The sequence below is a fragment of the Uranotaenia lowii genome, chromosome 2 (assembly GCF_029784155.1).
Source record: "Uranotaenia lowii strain MFRU-FL chromosome 2, ASM2978415v1, whole genome shotgun sequence".
Classification (NCBI taxonomy): domain Eukaryota; kingdom Metazoa; phylum Arthropoda; class Insecta; order Diptera; family Culicidae; genus Uranotaenia; species Uranotaenia lowii.
The window spans coordinates 75,449,812-75,473,716 of record NC_073692.1 but is presented as its reverse complement, the minus strand read 5'-3'; the positions used below and the strand labels follow the sequence as shown (position 1 = coordinate 75,473,716).

Below are 23,905 nucleotides of genomic sequence, written 5' to 3'. Positions count from 1 at the left end.
CTTATACTAAACATCTCGGCTCTATTGGCATCTGCAGGGAACAATTTACATGCATTTGTTGCCAACATTTTATCTAAATCATATAAATCTAAGATAAAACAGAGGAAAAAATGAAAGTTGTCAAAATATTTTTTTTATTTTTTCTGAAAACACCTCTGAACCAAAGAAACTTTTGTCTCCTAAAGGTTTTAAGTTGAATAACAACTTGGTTAAAGACTGTCTAGTATTTTTAAGCCTAGAAAAAAATGCAAAGCTTCTCAGAAAACAACTGCTAAGAACCTCAGAGAAACTTCAAGTTTCTCTGGAGCGAACAGATCACTTGATAGTAAATGTACATCTTTCCAAGATATGCTCACATTTTACTAATGCGAAACCCCGTCCACCGAAATTGCTTTATCCGGCCGAAGGTCATTAGGCAGAAGGCCATTCAGCCGAAAGTATTTTGCCGATAGACGTTAGGTTGAGGTTGCCAGAATTTTTCACGCATGGACCGGGACCTGTCAAATCCGGGTTGTTTTATCTAATAACCTGGCAAAATTAGGACATTTTCACCCAAAAAAAAACGGGCAATATGCGAGAAAATGTAGTCGAAACACAGAAACTATTCAAAAATCAAGAAGAAAAACACTTGAAACTTTTTTTCTTCTTCGAAACACATCTGCATATTTCGAATCGTATTTAAGGTTTCAAAAAAACTGGTTCTGGTTATTTTGACAAAGCTCGCTCTAAAAAATTTGTTTTCAAACTCAAAAATAAAAAATATAATAACTTTAATTGAGTTTCGGTTAAATCAATATTCCGCAATCGAAAAAAATTAATAACTTCAAACTTTCGTCGACAATATTGAACACAGCATTTGCCGTATCTCAAAAAAGGTAAATTTGTGGAATTTGGTTCAATTATTTCTGAGGTATAGAGCCCAAATTTCGGTATTTCTCGGCTTAGATTTTATCGCGATCCGTAATTGTTAAGACCGTTGTCTACAAGGTCGAAATATGTTACAAATCCCATGAGCTTCAAAAAATCCAGGCAAAATGTTCTTCTCTACTAAACTCAAAAATTCAAATTCTTGATCCATTTTTGATAAACGACCAAAATATGGTAGCCAGAATATTTTTAACCCGTATTCAGGCCGGTCAAGGCACTTGATTTCAAAATTGACGACCAAAACTCCAGCAATATCCGTCTGTCGATTTTTTTTTCGTCCAAACCCAGGAATTACTCAACAAAAATCAAGAAAAAAAATTTCATCTAAACTCATCGACAGATTTTAAATCGTTATGAGGCTTCCAAAAAAAAAAATAATTATTTTCATAAAATTTGCTCAAATAATTTCGTATTGGAGGCATAAGTTTAAAAAACTTTACAAAACAATTTTTTTGTGTTTTTTTCGACAAGCAAAGTGAATACATCCGGGCGTTCTTTGGACTGTCTACAGATTTTGTATTAAATATCCGGGCAATCTGGCATCCTCTGACTAAAATGATTGAAGAGTAATAATCTCGACTCAGAACTATTGTCAAAACCAGGTTCACAATTCTAGTACATTTTTTCAAAACATTTCTCCCTCTTTGATTGATATTGAGTCCCGAATATCGAACTTCAATGAGCTAAGACTTAGCTTGCCAGATTGCTAATATGTCGCTCGATTTTGTTGCAAATATTTACCAAATCAAACGAAAATTTTAGTTGATTCATTAGATATAAAATTATGTAATTTGCGCCCAAATCTTTTAAACAAATTTCATCAAAAATAACTTGATTTTTTTTAAGAAACCCCACACTTTGTAAAAACTATGACACGCATTTTACGTGCATCGCTTTTGAAAAAATATTAGGGATAGGCGCACTGGCCGAAAAAAAAATCTTAATTCTTATGGATGATTCCTTATAAATCGAAGTGCAACTCGAGTGAAGTTGAAGAGGTTCTCGAATGAACAAAAACACAACCAAACAAAACAAAAACAAAAATGACAAAAATGACAAGAATGACAAAAATGACAAAAATGACAAAAATGACAAAAATGACAAAAATGACAAAAATGACAAAAATGACAAAAATGACAAAAATGACAAAAATGACAAAAATGACAAAAATGACAAAAATGACAAAAATGACAAAAATGACAAAAATGACAAAAATGACAAAAATGACAAAAAAGACAAAAATGACAAAAATGACAAAAATGACAAAAATGACAAAAATGACAAAAATGACAAAAATTACAAAAATGACAAAAATGACAAAAATGACAAAAATGACAAAAATGACAAAAATGACAAAAATGACAAAAATGACAAAAATGACAAAAATGACAAAAATGACAAAAATGACAAAAATGACAAAAATGACAAAAATGACAAAAATGACAAAAATGACAAAAATGACAAAAATGACAAAAATGACAAAAATGACAAAAATGACAAAAATGACAAAAATGACAAAAATGACAAAAATGACAAAAATGACAAAAATGACAAAAATGACACAAATAACAAAAATTACAAAAATGAAAAAAAATGAAAAAAATGAAAAAAATGACAAAAATGACAAAAATGACAAAAATGACAAAAATGACAAAAATGACAAAAATGACAAAAATGACAAAAATGACAAAAATGACAAAAATGACAAAAATGACAAAAATGACAAAAATGACAAAAATGACAAAAATGACAAAAATGACAAAAATGACAAAAAATGACAAAAATGACAAAAATGACAAAAATGACAAAAATGACAAAAATGACAAAAATGACAAAAATGACAAAAATGACAAAAATGACAAAAATGACAAAAATGACAAAAATGACAAAAATGACAAAAATGACAAAAATGACAAAAATGACAAAAATGACAAAAATGACAAAAATGACAAAAATGACAAAAATGGCAAAAGGACAAAAATGACAAAAATGACAAAAATGACAAAAATTCCAAAAATTACAAAAATTACAAAAATGACAAAAATGATAAAAATGACAAAAATGACAAAAATAACAAAAATGACAAAAATTAAAAAAATGACAAAAATGACAAAAAATGAAAAAAAATTACAAAAATGACAAAAATGACAAAAATGACAAAAATGACAAAAATGACAAAAATGACAAAAATGACAAAAATGACAAAAATGACAAAAATGACAAAAATGACAAAAATGACAAAAATGACAAAAATGACAAAAATGACAAAAATGACAAAAATGACAAAAATGACAAAAATGACAAAAATGACAAAAATGACAAAAATGACAAAAATGACAAAAATGACAAAAATGACAAAGATGACAGAAATGACAAAAACGATCAAAATAACAAAAAATGACGACAAATGCAAAATTGACAACATTGGCTAAATTCACCAAATTGACAAAATTGACAAAATTGACAAAATTGACAAAATTGACCAAATTTACGATTTAATTTAAAGTTATATGATCATGGTTATAGAATACTATTCAATGGATAAGGTTTTAATGAAATTGGGAAATTCTCGGAAATGTAAATTTTTTTCGTGTAATTAGGAAACTCAGGTGAGAACATAGCAAAAACTGCATAGTCTGTAACATAATTTTATGGAACAATCAACTTTTTTTATGCCCTAATTTAAAATACAGTATTATTGTAAATTTATGAAAATTCATACGGATCAAAAGATGGAAAATCGTGAAAGAAAGTTAAGTTTATAAAACGCATACACAATTGTTCGTCTATAAAGAATATGTCCTGCTTTAAAAATGTCCCAAACCATGATACAACCAATACTTTAAAAGTAAGAAAACAAAGTGATTCCCATGCAAAAATCGACCAAAAAAGTGTAATGGTAATTGAAATTAAAATTGATCTCAATGGGCGCAATTTTTTCCCCATTTCGGTCGGCACCGAAAGCCGCGTTTAAGCTCCTTGGAGCATCCGACACAGGAACGAAACTTTCGCCCTAAAAGTAAGGCTAGGACGATGATACTCTAGGGCTGAAAAGTACCGCTCCGAGAATCGTTATGAAATTATGAAGAATAAAATCGCGGTTTAAATTTGCGGGGAGTGATTTTTTCCGGACAGTTTTTTTTCTCGCGTTCATTTTTTGGTTGGATCTCGGAATGCGGATTTTTAGATGGGAACTTTTTTGCCCTCCGAAACCTAGGCCAGGTTTTGGTGGTTGAAGCTCGCGAAAATGTAATCCGGGCCATCAGAGATTGGAATAAAGGGAAAATCGCGAATGGCTGCAGGGCGAAGCAATTTGGGTGGAAATGATCTTTTTTTTTCTCGTTTTAACCGGCTATTCCCGATTTTCCCCCACTAGACGAGGTTGGTCTGTTTCGTTTTTTATTTCAGTTTGAATAAATTTCCATCCATTTTGGCGCGGAAGCACCGTTTACCAGTGTGATTTCCTCGATTATGGCAGGGTCTGGCCCTAGAAGATGGGAAGCACTTCGAAGCTGCCTCGAGTGAAGAGATTGCTTTCGAGCCAGACTCCATCTTGATTTGGTCTTTGCGGAATGAAAAATCAATATTCTATTTTCTTATGCCTGCAGGATTTTTACTGGCTGAGGGCTTGGGTACGATTTTCGAGTGTTGTGGAGCGAGATGATGAGGTAAAATGATTCGGTTAAACGGGAGAAAGGGGTTAACAGCATGTGGACAATTTTCTCACGTTCTGCCGAATAGTTGAATTTGCAAAACCTTCTCCGAGGTTTGGCAGCAGGGATTGACGAAGAGAAAATTTGTCCCAAAAACCGACACCAAGATCACACAAAGGAACGACAACAAACCTCAAATTAGGATTAGCAACTCTTCGCCCCCTGCAGCCACATTGGCTAAGGAAGCAAAACACCAAAGCTTGCAAACACCAAGCCTAGCTAAATATCAGCAAGAAGGAGTGGCGAGAAAAGGCCAAATCGAAGGGGTGAAATGGATACCCCAGGAAAGGTTGACAATACCGCAATCTATTTGTGTTCCTATTTTCTAAAACAGCAACAATAGATTTTCACAGATCTGTGAGTAAGAATGGGATTAGACGATGTAGGGGAAAAGTTCATATAACGCCCCATGTGGCTAATACGCGCCACCCTTGTTTTGGAGAATCTGAAGCATTTAAAGCCTGCAAAATATTACCAATTTGTTCTAAATGCTGTGATTGGTCATGGCAAGTATGAATTTTTCCTTAAAATGCTCCTGTGTCGTGATAATTTCACAATTTAGGTTTTTCTTCATTTCGATCTAAATTTTAGAACACTTTCAATAAGGTGTCACCAAGCAGAGAAAAACGAATAGGACAATATTTTCTGACACATCGATAGAGGAGAATCTAAACTACCATTTAATGCTAAAAAATTATACCGAACTCGCTATGGTATGCTTTTTATGGGTATGTTTAATCACGGCCCATGCGCTCGTTATAACGCGCCAATCGTAGTAGGCTGAAAATATCATTGATTTTTCAAAAAGGCCAATTTTCATTGAAAATTAACAAAAAGTCTAAAACCTTATTTTGAGCGTTAATTCAGCCCAAAAAATCTAGTTTTATTTTTTTTTTATTTTAATTAGTCCATTTTGATTTTATTCTCATTCAAAGTGTCTGTAAGTATTGGTGTGTTTTCGGTCTTCGGCTGCTTTCGGGTGTGTTCGGCTGCTAGGCGCGTATTGAATACACGGCGGCGCCTATTTGCAACACAGTTTTGTTCTGTGGCTTTGAATAAGGTTTTTTAAAATAAAGTTTTTGAAGCAACTATAGCAATTTGAGTAATAAAAAAACATAGGAATTTGTAGAAAACAATTTTCTTCAACGATTGCACCCATTTTTAACACAATTTGTACGTGGAATACATAGAAAATCAGCGATTCGCTTAGGTGGCGCATAATAGAACATGTTCCCCTAAATGAGATCAACCCCTGGGCCTTCGGGCGAAAGGAAGAAGAAACCCCTTCAAGGGTTGAAAGCAAAAGACTTACCAACCCAAAAAAAAAACTTTCTCGACTCGGACAAATTGTTGGTTTTTCGGTCAGGTCATTTTCTAGGAGCTGAATGGTCTTTTGCTGCTTTCTGCATGGATATCGCTTTTTCAAAGTTGACAAATTTTGTTTGTTTCTTTACCTCCGGGTGGGTTTTGGTTATTCATGTAAATATGCTTTCATCCTTCTTCACCGATGCATGTGATGGCTTGTTATGCTGATGTCATTCATGTCGCTTCTGGACACATGTACCTTCTGCTGCTGGCCGCCACCGGGCCAGACTGTCGGATCGATTCCCGATTAAATATAAATATTTATCTTACTTTCGGTCGGGATAAAAGACTGCAGACATTTTTTGCAGTTTTTTTTTCACTGGAAAAATTTGACTGCAACTTGAAAGAATGAAATATTTCCATATTGTTGATGAGAATAAAAAGTTAAACAAATGGATAATCGTTGAAAAGTGATTAAGATTACAATATGGAGATTTTTAACACTTCAATAATTTCCAAAATTAAGTTTTATGGCTTGAACACGCAAGTTCCATTTTTACTGGGACAAGCTATGTAGAATTTATACAAATCTTAATCATCGCAGAGCAAACCAAGGCTTTCGAATAAGCTGAAAATATGTTAAAAATCGTCAAAATTTTAACACCTGAAGCTCCAAACTAAAAAATAAATCGATCTTTAAAACTCGAACAGCTGAACTTTGAAATTCCTTGGGTCGAATCTCACCAAATTACGTTTGTTGAGTTACTGAGAACGTGGTTTTAAAATTTGTAAAAAATACGTCGTAATGAAATGTAGAGATTTGAAGAACAAACATTTTTAAAAGAAAATTTCATCAAAACTTATCAGCAGATTTTCAATTGTATTTTAGGTTACCATAAAATCTTTCATGATAGTTTTTTTAAAACATGCTTTTCATTTCGTAAATTTAGTTTTTGTTGCACAAATAAAAAAAAATACAACCCAATTTTATTTTTTGATTTTTTTGATTTCGCGAATCAGGTGAATGAAACCGGAAAAAATTCAGCCTTTATTCAATGAAACCCGGACAACTGGGCCGGACCAGACTTCTCGCAAATATCCGGGCGATCCCGGATAAAACCGGGTAATCTGGTAAGCTTATTCTAGATTCATCATTGTCTCTTAAGTAACCGAATAAAGTTCCAATACTGAAAAACTTTAAATATGTTTAAATGTAATATCACGTGATTTGAATTTTCCTTCAATTTTCAGAAATATATAGAATGTTTTGTGATGAAAAAGATTTTGGTCTTTTCAAGGAGTATAAACCTTTAATTATAAACATTTTGAACTTTTTTTACATTCAACTTAATATTTTCCATTAAATTTAGCAATCCATTGGTCGCATAAGTATCAACGTCAGAAAATCAGCTTAGGATAAGGTTGCAGTTTGCCGGTTTTATGTGGGTTTGCCAAAATATTTCATTAAAAAATAGGGGTAAAGTGCGGTCCGGCCTGGTTATCCGGCTTTCATTGAAAAAAGCCCGGATTTTATTGAAAAAAGCCCGGATTTTGCCCGGATTTATCCATTTAATTTTCCAAATCAAACAAAAAAAACATATTTCACTGTGGTTTTATTTTTAATTATGCAACAAAAACAAAATTTTTTAGCGCGTTTTACTAAAACAATCATGAAAGAATTTTTGAAAGCCTCAAATATGATTTAAAATCTGCTGATAAGTTTTGAAAACAAAACAAAAACAAACAAATCAATTTTTTTCAAGTAATTTTTCTTGATTATTGATGAGAAATTGCTGGGTTGTGACCGAAATTGCCCGGATTTTTGGTCGACAATTTTGTAATTTATCCAAGTTTTTGGATTAAATAACCCGGATTTGTCCGTCCCGGATAAATGCCGAAAAAATTCTAGCAACCTTAGATTTGAACCTACTTTGGAAGTTGTCATGCATGATGTCATTAAGATTGCAAATTTAATCAAAATACATGCACTAAACCAGCGGTTATCTCGTGAATTCCGTCAGGCGAAGCTGCCACTCGCTTTCTAAATTCCAGATAGGGTGTCTTATTTCTAAAAAGTTACCAAAAAATTACTCATTGTCATCACAATTTTTAAGAATAAAGAAAAAAAAAATGCTAAATCGAGCTAGAATAATAAACATAAACAATATGCCTTTAAAGAAATATTGTAATTTTTTTCTTATACATAAAAGTTAAAAATGTTTATACGAGCTCTTTCATAAATAAATTGTGAAGAAAATTGCGGCTTCTCGAGGACGTTGCAACTTTTACCGGATTCGACACAAGTTGGTATTTTAGTCTGTAATTTTTTAACCTTGTAGAAATAAAGGAAAATTAGTTTTATAAAAAACATTAATAGGCATAACTGTAAGCGGGATAAAAAATTGTATTTGCGACTTGAAACACTCTGCAGTTATTACTTTGGTCACAATACATGAAGAGACTTATTGGAAAAATTAAATTGGCTAAGTATGGAATCTTTATTGCATTTGCATAATGCGAGAAAAAAAATGTTTAAAACTCATCACATCAAACATCATACTGAAAGGCACTGACCATAACACTAGAGAACAGCATTTGTGGTGCCTTAGTTTTAATAACTGTTTTGATTTTCACGTCCTGAATTTGAATCATTTGCCAGATTTTGTTTTTAGCTCTTGTTTTTGTGATAAGGCGAGTTGAAATTTTACTCAAAATCGACCATTTATAACTGATGAGCCAACAAACTCACATGAATTTGAATCTATTTATTATCCTCCATTTAATCAAGGATTTAGATTTTGTCAAATAATTTAAATTCAAAGATAAATCTCTTTCAAAAAATAAATTCTACTTTTTTTAATTAGATTAGAAAACATATCAACTTTTTCCTATTTTCAAAACTTATTTCGAAAATATGTGCTGCCATTTCAATATTTGGAATTTACACCCTTATATTCGTCTAAATCAATTCTTTATTTCTTAGCATTTCCAACAAAATGTAAATTTTGTCGGCTTGTGTAATCGATATATGCCTCGAGAAATATGGTTCAGAAAGCAACACTATAGAAAATTCGAATAAATTTAGTCAAAAATGGGAATCAAAGTTTGTCAAATCGTTCTTAATCTTGCAAATCTGCAACGTGATGCCTATTCCAGGTCTTCTGGAAATGTGGTTCCCGAATGTGAAGGATGAAAGGATCAACACAAAAACATCGGTGAGATAATTCCTTGTATCAAATTGCAAGAAAAATTATATTCGTTCACCATTATATACAAGTTAATCTTTTACTAGAAAGGCTAAGGTAATAATTTTGATATAGGTTTTAAGACGCATATATCAATATTATCAACCTTAACCAATTAAAGATGTAAAGGATTGAAAGTCTCTTCATAATCACATGACCCTTTTGGCCATGTGGCTATGATTGGGCGGGGCTTATTGACAATGAAAGATACCTCGAAATGTGCAGCTGCCATTCTGAAATGGGTTCAAAATTTCAATAGAGCTAACACCCACCAGCACCCGCGATTGAGGAATTTTAGTCAAATGACATAACACATACATCTAGTTTGATTCACACAAAGTTATAATTTTTTATTGCAAATATTCAATAAATACATCAAATGATCAAATCTGTAGAGCTTGATAGATTTAGCTTTTTTTATTTGAGTGTGGATAGATTGTTTAAGAAACAAAAGTTGTTTTTTTTAAATCTAATGCTATGTCCAATTCGAATAAACTAAATTTGCCAGATTTCTTTTAGCAAATACAAAATTTTCAATCATCGATGAACGTAAGTTTGCTATTTTATTACTGAAGGATTCCTTACAAAAATCTTGCTTTGAAATCAAGCTTTAAAATCGAGCATTTCCTAAAATTAAAGAAGAAAAAATATTTTAAAAAATTTCTTTAAAATAAAATACGGAAACTATCAATGTAAAAGAACTTAATTATGAATAATCAAATAGTATTTGAAAACCCTTTTTTTAATTTGTGCATTTTCGTGAGTAAAAAATCTTTGAAAAAAAATAATTCACCAAACTCACCCCCCCATGACGCGGTTCCTCCTACGGCCCTGCCTCTTAGTGTAACTCATATATGTTTCTCAGACATTATTCACCTACACACTTCAATTTTCCGTTATACAAAGTACAATAAAAAAAATTCGAAAAAAAACCTGCTACGGAAAAAAACTGTAGATCAGCTACGTAATAAAAATTTCACTTTGTGTTCAAAAGAGCTATACTTTGCAGCAACCTTTTAAAAACTTGTCAAAAATTGGGTGATTCATATTTTGAAAATCTGAAAATGCAAAAATGTGCCAAATTACGTCAACTTTTTAATCCTTTTTTCGAAATTTATCTGGTGTGACTTCAATTTGACGGTTCATTGATTGAAAAGTACGGTTTTTACACCACTTTTTAACATTTTTGTGATCATGATATTCAAAAATTTCAAAAATTATGTTTATTCATTATTCATTATATGTGTATAGTTTCTCACTTCAGCTTTCTTGGACACCAAGAGAATTTTTTTTTGGCATTCCGTAGCTGATCTACGGTTTTTTTCCGAAATATGTTTTTCGGATCTTTTTTTCTTAGAATTTTAATAACGGGAAACTGATGTATTGTAGGTGAACAATGTTCAAGTAACATATTTGAGGTACATCACGAACTTTCCAGAACTATACGTTTTGTAAAAATCTGTTAAGAAACAAAAGAGATATAGCGGTTTTCAGCGAGGAGACTAAAATTGACACTCAAGGTCTGATTAGGAATTTTTTTCCTGGGCTTTCAGGGTGCGTCCATGAAAAAATTAATGATACAAAATCCAAGAATTCATTGAGGCCCCGCGAAAATTGTTTTTTATTTGGATGCAACCTAATATAGATACAAGCCGCCAAACTTCCAATAGTGTCACATTGACACTCAAGAGCAGATTAGGGTTAATCATCTAGTTGTTGACTGAACATCGCAAAATTTTCTAACTGCTTTTGACTCAAGAAGTCTGGTTGATTTAGATATGTCCTTGAAGTTGGTTTGATAAAAATTCATAATAATCATTCATTGCGGTAAATATTATTCTGTAAAGTGTAAACACATTTTATAAGGGAAAAAAACTATCCCGTTAGGTTGATTCAACACTACAGGATATCTCTGCCAATAGCTGAAGAAGACAGACACAATATGTAGATTTGAGTGGTGGAGCTATTAACTAATAAGCTAACTCCCAACAAAATATGAAAGTTCATATTGTATAGTAAAAAGAAGAAAAATAAATTTTTGGAAACTTGTGATTTCCTACCAAACGAAAATCTGGAGCCGCTGATTACCCTAAAAAAAGACTTTGTCATGCTTATTGCAAAAAAAATTTACTTTGAACAATGCTACTTTGAACAATGATGTGGCATATTCAGAACATAAAATTTCATATCGAATGATATCCGGTCAAATCAACTCGTATTTTGATCCTGAATCAATCATATCCAATGCTCAGAAGAAAAACCAATTCCTGGTTATAAATTTTAACTTCCGATTAGGTTCCGAGCGTCGGAAAAAGACAGCCATATTGATGGCTGAATTGATGTGTATTTCAGCCGTTGAAGATTTTTTTTTCGTTCAAGTCCCATTGAAGATGGAAAATCAGATGCTTGTTTTTCAAATCCAAATTTTCGTCTTGTTGGATTGTGATGAATCAAACATTCTCGAGCATTATTTCTTAGCGCAAAGCCTCTATAAACCAAAATTATAGATATCATAAGCATGAATCGTTGATACTGAATAATCTTCGAATGTTCGATATTTAACTTAATATAATAGTTTCTGGGAGAAGACCTCCAAGAAAAAAGTCCTGAGAGGAGAGTAGGCGATGCTCGCAGAAGTTAGACGAAGTTCTTTTGACAGCAAAATTTTTCAAACCGAAATTTATTGAAAATTGATAATTCTTCAAGTTGAGTTTAGACCCACTTATGGATTATAAATGAAGGTAAAGCAGACCGGACAAAGCTCTGCAGAGCGAAGATTTTCCTCAAGTGGCGGCCACATCAAAATAAGGGATCACAGCTTCTCAGGTGAAATTGTTATGGATCAGGAAATCGGATGGTATTGACTGAAGTCAGAAGTAATCACAGACAGATAAGTATCATATTTCTTACTTAAAAAGTTGAAACTTGGTAAAACTTTGTCAAATTGGTTTGAAACCTTTCGTTGGAAGTTTGATATTCGAAATCTGCAGGAATCTCTTAATATCGAAGTGCATAAATTTTTTTAATATCATGCAGCAACATGATCAAAACTACCATTTTAGCGATATTTTAATTTGTAATCGAAATATTCATTGATTTTTTTTATTTATAAGCGATTTTTATAAAGATGACGAAGAATCGACAATGTTTCCACCTACCAAATTCTTAGACTTAGTGGAGATATATTTTAAGATGTTGTTATAAATAACCTTTTGAATCGGATTACAACAAAACCTATCTTTCCTATTTCCATTTTTTTTTCATATAATATCCAACTGACAGAAATAAGTAGCTTTCTTCAAAAGAAAGTATTTTTAAATTCATCTTTGTAGAAAGGCTACAATGAAAGCTGAAAAATTAAACACTGAATTACAAAACATGAGACATATATTGGAAACGAATCGCAAAGATATTCAAAGCCATTTTCTGCCAAAATTTCTCAAAATTCAACGTGTTTTTAAATTGCGTCAACTGCATCTTTTTGATTCCTCATACCATGTTTTCTTTTGGTGTGTATTTGTTATAGCTATTCAAAAATCTTTTTGATTATCTGTCTTGTGTGAGAGATCATAGTGAGGAAAATAGCTAGGTTGGTGGAAATTCGATTGGTCGCGTTTCTAATGATTTGAGTGATATTTTTTTTTAAATTTTTAAAATCAAAATTCTATGCACATGTTAAAAGGAGTTTCCTAAAGAAATGTATTTATGATAAATAATAAACTAATAAAAGATAGAATAGGAGTTTCTTAAGGAAAATCTAGGAGCATAGGAGATGTATGTAAAACTAAGATCGCACCATTTTCCAAAAATGGCTCCTGATCGATAACCTCTCCCTTACTAATACAATCCTTTCCTGAGATACTTGAATATAGATTCGCAGACGTATAGACGGTTTCTATAGCTGGTGATACTAACTGATCATTGTTTCAGAATTTTTCAAAACATGGTTTTGAAGAAAACTGGAATACAGGTCTATGGTTGATCCTAAAAAGTATCTTACTAATAATCCTTCCTTCATCCCTCATTGACTACTAGGACGTGGCCGGCGCTGTTATTGATCATTTTCTAAAGGGAGAGCATAAGTTTTGTGCATTGAGAATGATTTGCTAATCCCAAGCTGCATTCTTTTGGCCCTTGCACAAAATTTATGGCCTCGATCAATCACGGAGTAGCAACCATTGGCGATGTGGAACTCGTTCTACTTAGCCACGCCAGCGATCATGGAGCTCTAAATGTATTTAATATGTTTTTTTCTTCAATTTATCAAAGAATTACAATGTTTGCAAAGTAATACAAGTGAAGCATTTCGGGTTAAATGATTTAAGGTGGATATGAGTAGTCAAACAAGCTAAGCAAGCTAAGCTAAGCTAAGACCTCCAAGAAAAAAGTCCTGTATTATTTAATTTGGCTTCTTTTAGAATTCTACGCTGAAATCTGAGATTGAAATTTATTTCAGAATAAAAAAAAACCATTCATGATTCAGTCAATTTAGTTTCTCTTTCAAATCGACACATCAAAACCCACTTCCCGGCTGTATTTTCCAATTAAATTCCACCCCGTTTGTTATGGGCCACTTAAGCGGGCTTTTTGCACTCATATAAACGAGTCGATATGTATGTAGAAAGTAGAAACGCTAGAAGCAAAACAGAAAACGAAAAACTCCCCGCAAGTTTCTAACATAGGAGAGGCTCAAAATCCCTGAGCCCAGATTGTGCCAGATGATAACCATTTGTCAGTCCGGTAATTTCGTTTAATCTACTTATTTTATTACGTGGACCTGCACTTCTCCTAACACATCCCGGACGCGGCTCTCGTTTTTCCGAACCAGAAGAGAGATAGTCTCTATATTAGGGCACACGCACCTCCCAGCGGGTGGTCTTCCAAATACTTCTACTGAGCAAAGGGAGGACACCAAATAATGGTATGCGCGCAATTTATAATTATTATTTTCCAATAGGCACTTGGGTGTACCGCGTTTCCTAGTTTCCCGCTATTAGGTGCCAGGATCGTGAGCGAAACCTCCGAATGCCAGATTAGGAAGATAATTGTGGCTTCCGATTTCAAGTGCGACATATGGCGCGCTCTGCCTATTTGACGTTCCCCGCGACTATGACGAATTTTATGATCTTTAAATATGCTGCCGACTGATGCTGTTTTGATTCGGAGGCGTGAAGTGTGAATTGTATGTTTTTGTAGACGGAATTTCCCCGTTTGCCAGTTGGTAGAGTTGAACCTATGGCATGGCATGGGGTGGGTCGCAGAAATCAAAACAAAAAACTTACCGGTGTGGATGTAGGTGTGCTTCTTCATGTCGCTCTTCTGGTGGAACCGTTTGCCGCAGAATCCGCATGGGTAAGGCCGCGTGTCGCTGTGGATGAGCAGGTGCGTCGATAAGGTGCTGGACCGCTTGAACGCCTTGCCGCACTGTTTGCACTCGAAGATCTTCTCCACACTGTGCACAGCTCTGGAATGGTAGATGAGAGGGAAAAGGGAGAAAATTTAATAGGATACGCATAGAAATTGTTTCGCAAGAGTGTTTTGACTCCACAAAATTATTTCTTGCACTTGCATTAGTCAATTGAATCAAGATGGTTTCATACAAAATCAATAGGCAAAACTCGTTAAATTGCCATGATGTTAATGAAATTCTGAATACATGTAAGGTTTGACATGACAAGTTTATTTTTTCACAATGAGTAACTTTTTGCATTTTTGAAATGAGAGGTCCCAAACAAAATCTGTGTACAAGAAATTTGGACACTTTTTTTCACAACACACAACACGCAATTTTCCAAAAATAATTTACAAACATATTTGACAAAATAAATATTTTTTGTATTGAATGACACATTCCACTTCTGGAACACCAAGATATTTTGTATGAGAACACCCCTCCCACGTTTTGAGGGGGGCCTAGGTCCATAAAATATTTGAACACTCACTTAACCTTCATAAAATATTTATAAATTTTATTCAACAAACAGATTTTAAATTAGTAAAGTAATTGATGTGTTTTTTAGATAACCCCTCGAACTTTCAAAACAGTAGTCCCATACAAAACTAATATAAATGACAGCAACACTAAAATGGACAGGGCCTCCCATACATTATCGGTGTGAAATACGACATGAATTAGTGTTTCGGAATCTTCGAGTCGAGTTTGAAATTTTTTGATACGCTAAGAGCAAGTTCACTGGTATTGGGAAAAAGTGGTAGAAATTTTGTCACTTTTTGCTCATTTTGAAAATTTTGCTATGCAAAACGATTTTCAAGATCTGTGGCCTTCAAGTCTTTAAACAACACCTGTTGTAGTTTCGCATGCTGTGATCCAAAAATAGCAATATTTCTATCACATACGGCTGAAATAGGAACAGTGATGTAAAAAAACACAACGCTCAAAGATCTTGATAACATTTTTGCATGGTAAAATTTTCAAAATTTCAAAATTTCTACCATTTTTTCCCAACACCAGTGAATTTGCTCTAACGTATAAAAATCACTTGCGCGTGAAATGTGTGCATAGAATTTCAATTGAAAGTATCGTAAACAAAAGTACAGTAGTAAGCTTTGGCCTTTCATTTGAAAAATTTTTGTGTTCTGGCAGTGAAAATTGGAGACGCTGATCACAGGCCTTCGAATCAAGACTTGGGTACGTTGCCCCACTGAGCGATGTTGTATTTTTAAATAGCCGAGTATTCACAAACTCAATTCACTGATACCTTCCAATTTCCTTCGATTAAAAAAAAATCATCTGGCAAACTGTAAAAGCCGCATTTGCACCGCACAGTGGTTCAAATCCCCAAAAAAGTTGGAAAAAGTAAAATTTTCAAGTCAGCGGCAAAAATTTTGTTATATTCAGAAATCGAATGGTCAAAATCGAAGAATCTTTTGATGTAATTAGATATTTTCCAAGACTTCAATGGAACAAACTTGAACGGCAACTTAAACAAAAAAATAAAATATAGGATTTTGTATTCTCAACTCCAAACAATCAAAAAAAAGGCTTTAACCCTCCAAAGCTGTTCGGGTCAATATGACCCGAGGCGGACATTTCAACTGGGAAGAACTGGGAATTTCAACAGACCAAGTATGTTCTATGAAAATAATGATCAAATCAACGACAAAAAAAAATAAAATTTGAGTTTTGAAAATCGGTTCCTTGAAAAGTGAAAAACAGCTAAGCAAAGCCAAAGTTGGGTGTCGTTTAAGATTTAAAAACTTTCATTGGACTTCAACATATCTATACATTGTTGAATAGATGAAATCATGATATTTTCAATCATCAGTGAAACACTTAAATACAGAGAAGCTGTCAGAATTTATGAGTATTTAAAAAAAATTGATTTTTCGAAATTTTTACTTTCTGAACCAGTTCCGTAGGACACCTGGTAATACTTATCAACTTTATTTTAAAATGTTGAGTAATTAGAATAAATTACCTACACAATGAATGTAATATCATCAAAATCGGTTAACATTTACAGCCAGGAGAACGAAATCAAACCACAACTCAAATCTACCCGAAACGGATATTTTGCGAACGGCTTTGGAAGGTTATAAAAATTTAAATATCTACAGACCAAGCCTAAATTTAAAGGAAAGTTATCATTGTTGAGAAGAATATGGACTAGACTACCTGTTTTTCCTAAACCTGGAAAACAGGTTAAGTGTCCAAAAATAGGACACTTTCGACTATGATCTACCATTTTTAGATCTGACATCATTTTCTTCAAATACTAACCTATCAATCAACACGTTCGTCACCAAGTTTGGGTGGCCCAAAATACTTCTAAGCTAGAAAAAAAAACGATTTGGAGAAACATTTTCAAAATTATCCCGGATTATAACCATACTCTTCTCTGTACTCTAGCCGGAATTTTGAACTGAAACGATATTTACTATTTATGTTTTGGCTTTTCAAAGATGGATTTTTTTTGAGTGGGTGGCGCTTGGCGACGAACGTGTTAAGGTTCAAATTTTGATAAGGACATAATCAAGAACCTATTTTAAGCATTAAAAAAATGGCAGCTTGAGGTAAATAAGCTACAACAAAGCTCAAAAAACCTTCTAACTATGTGCTGCTAACAAATGTGCTGATGAGGAAAAAAGTTTTAAATATTCATAACAGAAATTAAAGTGTTCATTTGAATCTTTGAAAATCCATAGTATAAGTTCATGATAGTTTTTTTTAAATGAAATATTTTGATGATTTTTTTTTTTTGAGAAAACTAACCATTTACTGGCATTTTAAATCAAGGTCCAATAAAGGGTACTAGTCCAGTACCAAAGCAGGAACAGTAGGTTCAAAGTAGGAAATTTTGATCATCCTTATTTCTTAAAATCTTTTAAAATCGGCAAAACCAAGGATAAAAAGCTTGCAGATTAGACCATTAACTACGAATAGGTTTTTCTGAAAACCTCGTAACACCCGTCCATGTATGAGAAAATCATGGGTTTATATATACCATCGCTTGAAGGGTCAAAAGTAGGACAACTAACCTCTTACATATATTACATACCAGATTTTTCATAAAATAAATGTACCATTAAATGATTTATTGGCTTCATAAGCATGCTTGTCCAACACCTCGCAAACAGAACAGAGCAGAGAACGAATTACACTTTTATCATTTCGGTTTCCGAGTGCACTGCTCAGCCGATTAACGTTCACTTATCTTTTTGCCGAGTGCGCCCGATTGCGGTTGCTCTGACGGTCGGGTGGACGTCGCTCGCTCTAAAGAAAAGAGAAGGAGCTGGCTAGAAAATTGTGCTCTAGCGACGCTGCTGTGTGGCTCAGTGTATCAAGCCAGAAAGATTTCACATTGCAGGAATGTTTTCTTCTAAAAGCCGTTATGCAGTGCGGAACAGTGCATCAGTTGAAGAGGTCCAATGTAGGTTTATGTATGAACTATTTTTGTACGTAGCCGGGCCGGGCACTACCTGGCAAATTGTTTGAAAAACATGGTGAAAACCGAGTGAATAATCTGAAATTCTCCATTCCATAAACCGAGCAATGTACGGCCAAATCTGAGGAAATTCCAGACATTCATCTAGTGAAGAAAAACGACTTACATTTTTTGTCGCAACACATCAGCAGTGTCAAATTTATGTTTAAAGCATACGAAGGAAAGTTTTGGTTTGATTTTTGATGAAACAAACTTTCACAAATCCAATTTTTGACAAACAATTTTAAACTGAATTCGATTTTCTTGTTTCATTTTCCAAATAATGTGGATAAACTGGGCAGAACCCAAGTAGTTTTTTCACAATATCCGGGCGTCCGCAAATTGCCGTATACTTAGGTTTATGTACTTTTAATATCGTACTTGGGTAGCATTAATTTACCAAAGCAGCAATTCGAAAAGTAACATTAACTAAAATTATCCAAAAATCTTTGTCTTTTAAACAAACCGTGAACATTACGCAGGGATCTGAGACAAATTTTAGTAATAAAACTTCAAAACTTTCATAAATCGTAAAATTTAGGATTTATCTTCCTTATCCGCTACGCTTTCGATATTTTTTGACCGAAGAAAGCTTTCGTAGCTAATCATTTATCCTGGTGCAGAACATCAATCTAGAGAAACTCGCTCAGGAATGAAAAAATAGGTGTTTTGGGCAAAGTGGTTCATTCTCATATTTTGATATATTTAAAGGCGAGAGATTCAAAAATAGCGCGATAATAACAATAACTTTTTGTAGAGCATTTTTCAAGTATTTTTTTTAATTTAACCGTATCTCCTTGGGTTAAGATTGTAGAACTTTGATATGTTAAGCAAAGTTGTGTATTTTATTGAGATAAATAACTTTGTAGAAGAAACTTAAGCTCTAAAATGCTTAACAAGAAAGTTATGATTTATATCTCGCTATTGGTGGACTTCTTAACTTTATATTTCATATCAAAATATGCGCTGTATTATACAGAGCAATGTTGTCGAAAACATCAGCATTCTATCTTAACTACCTTTGGCGTTATTAATTAAGTTCCGTTAGATTTATGTTCTGCATTGTAAATTCTGACGCACTTCCAAACTTCGATCCAGACGCAACCGATGAAGACAAACCGAGTTTTCTGTAAAGCTTCTCTTTCGCCCGAGTGCGAACGAATTCATCTGCACCGAGAACGCACTTCATCAGTTTGCTTGCTTCTCTTGCCCACACTTGGGTGGACGCTTGGTTGCTCTGGAGGTAACGGAGAATTTGTTAAAGATTCTCCGTTTAGGAAGAGCACAGCGAAAAAAATACACGCTCTTACTCTGAACGGGCAAATCTGAGGAGCGATGCCAAGCATGTTCATAAGTATTACACTAGTTAAAATCGTAAAATTACTGAACATGCTGAAAATGAAACTGTTTTCAAATATTATGTTTTGTAGACTGTTTTCAAGCATGGACCATCTTAAATCTGGATGCATTAAAAAGGGTCTACCTCGGAGCTATGTTAACGAAATAACAATGTTTTGCACTCAAAATGTAACTTTTTTTATTGCACTTCAAAGGAAAAATAACAAATAAATTATTCCGATGTGGTTTTGATGAAATTTCGAACTTTTCTTCGACTACCACTCATCATAGTTTGGACCACCTGTTCGCTAATCTCAGCGGCCGTTTTGTTCCACTATCTCTTCATCTCTATTGCGTCCTGAGTCATCCTACCATTCTTCTTCTTCTTCTGCTTCAGGAAGCTAGCCAAAATCCATCTTCACGTACGTTTTGTCATCCATGAGGATGCATCCCGTCGTACTTCGTTAGAACCTTGTTGTATAACTTCCAGGCACGTCCTTAGGCTACTACATTCAGCTTAAATGTCTGGATTGGTTGTTAACTGGCCCGCTAAGATCGTTTTCCTTCACGCAGATCGTATTCCTTCGCCGTATCCGGTCGGCATTGAATTTCTTGGCGATGTCATAGTCCGACTGCCCTGGGTTTGCCTTGATCGTTCTCAAAACCTTCAAATGCCAAAATCCTTAGTTCCACTATGATGCTTAGTATGAACCTGCCGATCGATAGTATGCATCTCACGGAAACGTTTGAGAACGCTGCACACGGTCGATATGACCATTTTTAACGTTTTAACGATTTTTGAACCCGACCAAGTCGGGTTTTGACGTGGATGTCCAATATTAATTTTCGTCTGGCGGATTCCATCACGTGTAACTTTTTTGAAACGAAACAAATCGTAATGAATTTTTCAGCACTGATTGATGAAATATTCCAATACAAAGTACTATCAAAACATTCTAGGAGCGCTATGGTATAATAAACAGTGTGTCCAGATTTAAGATGATCCATGCTTTATGCGCTTCTTACCGCCACTTGAGATACAGGCAAATTTTGTTTTAAAAAAATCATCAAATATACCTAATTTAATCCAGATTGGCCAATGTTTAAAAAAAACACTAGAAAAACTATCTTAAGATAAAGCAATAATACTCACCTATGTTGACTTAAACTTATTTCATGACCGAACGTCTTGTTACACAGCTCACAGGCGTAGGGGCGCTTTCCGTTGTGTGCCCTCCGGGCGTGCACTTCTAGTACAAAAGAAAGATAAAAATCGAAAACCATTTTTAAAATTCAATTCAATAACACTTGGAGTAAAAATAGCCAGAGAAAATTGTACAATTAAAAAAACTAAATGAGCGTACCAGGTCGCATGAGGAGATGGTGCGGATGATGCGGATGACCGAAGTCCAGATGGGGTCCCCCGGGTCCATTTTGGGCAACGGCAGCCCCGGCCGCCACCGCATTCTGAGCCATGAAATGCCTTAACCTCAGGATATCCTCAGGCGTCGACGGATGATAGTTGCGGGAGAGACTGAAATTGGTCGATTAGTTTATATCACAGTACGGATCTTTGTTGAAAGCTTACTTAGTGAGTGCGGGATTAAGTTGATGACCCTGCTGCTGAAGCATCGCAAAAAACGGAAACGGGTGAAACAGGGGCCGGTTTAGGATGGTCTGCTCATAGAACTGACTGTAGTTAGGCCTGTTAAGTTATTAAAAATCTGTTGAGAAACTTGAATAAAAGTTACTTTTTTTTGAAAGACTACCTCACACTGTCGAACGAACTGTTCGATAAAGGCGACTTAGACTTTGGTTCATCTTCTCGTTTCAGCAGTGCAGACACAGAAAATGCTTCCGAGTTCTTAGGCATATGCGGGATGATGTCCGTCGTCGGCGAAAGGTGTATTCGAGGTGGTGGAGGTGAATCGACTTCCAGTTCTATCGACGAAGAGCGGGACCTAGTCGAGCGATCCCTCGATCTAGATCTACTTCGGGACCGGGATCGCACGCTTAAACTACTGGAATCGTACCCATTGGAGCAGGCATTGGCCACGTGGTTCTGCTGATGGTATACATTGTTATTGTCCTCGTCCTCCGATTCGTTCTTGACCAACCGGTTGATCCCGAATTTGATGTCATCTGCAATGATTGCCACAAGGCGACCGTAAAGGAAAAAAAAGAGTTTATTTATTTAACATCACACAACATTTATCATCGATTAGTAGCGCCTACGCGCGAAAACTAACAACTGTCGTCGCCTGCAAGCGAATCGGTAAGGTTACGCCCCAGCATTTTGCGCCCGTTTCCCGAAGTAATTTTCACGGTACATTATCGCCCTTTTTCTGCCCTGAACGAACAGCGCAGCTCGAGGATTCAAATCAGAACACCCTTTTGTCACCGAAAGGCACACCGTGCCGAATTCGGTAAATCACCTCTCTCGGAGCAGAATCGGGGTTACAATGTTTTCTGTGACGCTCTATTTCCAAAAACAGATGTTCTGTTTACAGTGGATTAGCGCGTTTCGAATCGTATGAGGGTTTGATAGAAGGAACAGGAATGTTGTTGAGTTATTTTTTTGCAAAACTTTATACAGTTTAACTGAAACTCTACTTGCTACTGTTATTCATTTGATTTCAAAATTCGGTATTACTACAAGAGAGAACTTATATTTACTAGAGGTAGAGTTTAAACGTTATCAACAAAAAGTATTTACTACTTATTGTAATACAACTGTTGATAAAAATCTTCTTACTCATTGGTGGACAACTGGATCTAAAACATGAATATCTTCACTCCAAAACACTAAATTCCGAACTGAAAAGAACTGCAATCATAATATAAAAAAACCCCCTTTCCAAAGCGAAACGAAACAAATTCCCGAAATCATGCCCTCTATTAACAGGTGCATCTTCAGCTAAATAAATACCTATTAAAAACAACTTTTCCCTAAGCATCCTAAGCATCAGTTTTTGCAGATTCATCCCTCCGAACAAAACGTCACCCTCGTCGTGGTCGTCAGACAGCAATGCCAATCTCTCTTTTTCGCCCTCTCACAGCGCATTGCCCACAAAGCTACCGGTGAATCCGGCTTCCCGGTTCCAGATTGCCTTTTTCCACCCTCCGGTCGATGTATGTAGCTTTAAAGGAGACGACACATCAAGTCCTAGCACAAAACGGAGATGAATGGAAACAAAAACCAGAACCCCCAAAAGGAGAGACAAATGAGCTTGGTAATCCCGAAACATTAACCCTCGAACGCAGTAGGATTTTTTTCTTCTATTTGCCATTTTACGGTTAGGGTAAAGAAGCATACTCTTGGTCTGACTGATGAAAGCTGAAGTAGTTTTCTATGAGTGAACTTTACATTTTGAATCAAAATCGAGAGAACTGAAAAGTTATTCGAATATTTTAAATCAAAATTGGTTATTATCAATTGACATATTCTCGATTTTGTTTAACATATTCTTCAATCGGCATAGGTGCTTTTACCATAGCTCAACATAGGAGTAAAGCATACTTGCAGAAGTTGGGCTATGTATGCAATCCTGTGTCCCTATGTTGTAGAGAGATGACAAGCATAGCAGGGAGAGAAAAATTGCAGTTTAAATGTTCCAGGGTTACAGTCACGACAAAATTGATCTGCATTGTTGCAGGCATAATATGCTACTAAATTTTATATAGATCGCACACGATGCCAATGTAAAGTTAAATGATGAAAGAATCGTTGTGAAAAATTTATAATGTCATTAAAATCATGAATATATATTAGAAAGATTTGTTAGGAATCGTGTAACATAATCATACAATTTGATATGATACAATTAAAACTTACCATACAATTTATTTACATCGGGAAGCACAGCCTGACAAAATTCTCGGTTGTATTGGGGGAGGCTATAAAAACAGGAAATTTCCACTATTTGGTGCACTCCCAGGTCAAAACTGATTCAAAAGACAAACACGATAACAGAAAAAAGTGAACTAATAGTTGTGATCTGGTGCAAAACTGAACATAAACGAAAAAGCCTATAAAATACTAAGATAAAAGTGAAGCAAACACAAACGCGAGTGTTTGAAGAAAAAAAAATTCGTTTGATCAGAAAACTATTGAACTTATGAAACTGGGTTCTGCTAATATCATGCCCAATAGACTGAGTGGATTTGGGGTCATTTTTTTTAATTTTTCAAACCTTGGAATCTAAAAAGCTTTGATTTGGTTTAAAACTCATTCATATTTTTTTGTAAATCTTTTAAGTTGCGTTTACACGAGTAAATTTGAACTTTTAGGTTTGTATGAGAAAATTTAATATTTTGTGCTGAAAAATCAACATCATTTTTATTCCTTCTGTGGAAGCGAGCCTGCTTATGGTTTTTGTGCCAATTTATAAATTCTCTATAGGAAATTTGTTGAAGACCATAACTTCGTATC

General features: G+C 34.5%; 1 protein-coding gene across 2 annotated transcripts in view; it reads right to left on the bottom strand.

The window, feature by feature from the left end:
* Positions 1-23,905, bottom strand: part of LOC129748713 (zinc finger protein 235-like) — a 406,374-nt gene that overhangs the window by 59,554 nt on the left and 322,915 nt on the right. Inside the window, exons 3-7 of one of the 2 annotated variants that reach the window (XM_055743402.1) lie at positions 21,243-21,615; positions 21,062-21,178; positions 20,838-21,007; positions 20,627-20,723; positions 14,473-14,654 (exon numbers count right to left, since the gene is read on the bottom strand). In XM_055743402.1, coding sequence (XP_055599377.1) covers positions 14,473-14,654; positions 20,627-20,723; positions 20,838-21,007; positions 21,062-21,178; positions 21,243-21,615 — 939 coding nt within the window. The remainder of the gene's footprint in view (positions 1-14,472; positions 14,655-20,626; positions 20,724-20,837; positions 21,008-21,061; positions 21,179-21,242; positions 21,616-23,905) is intronic. The other variant, XM_055743404.1, reaches the window with a different exon arrangement.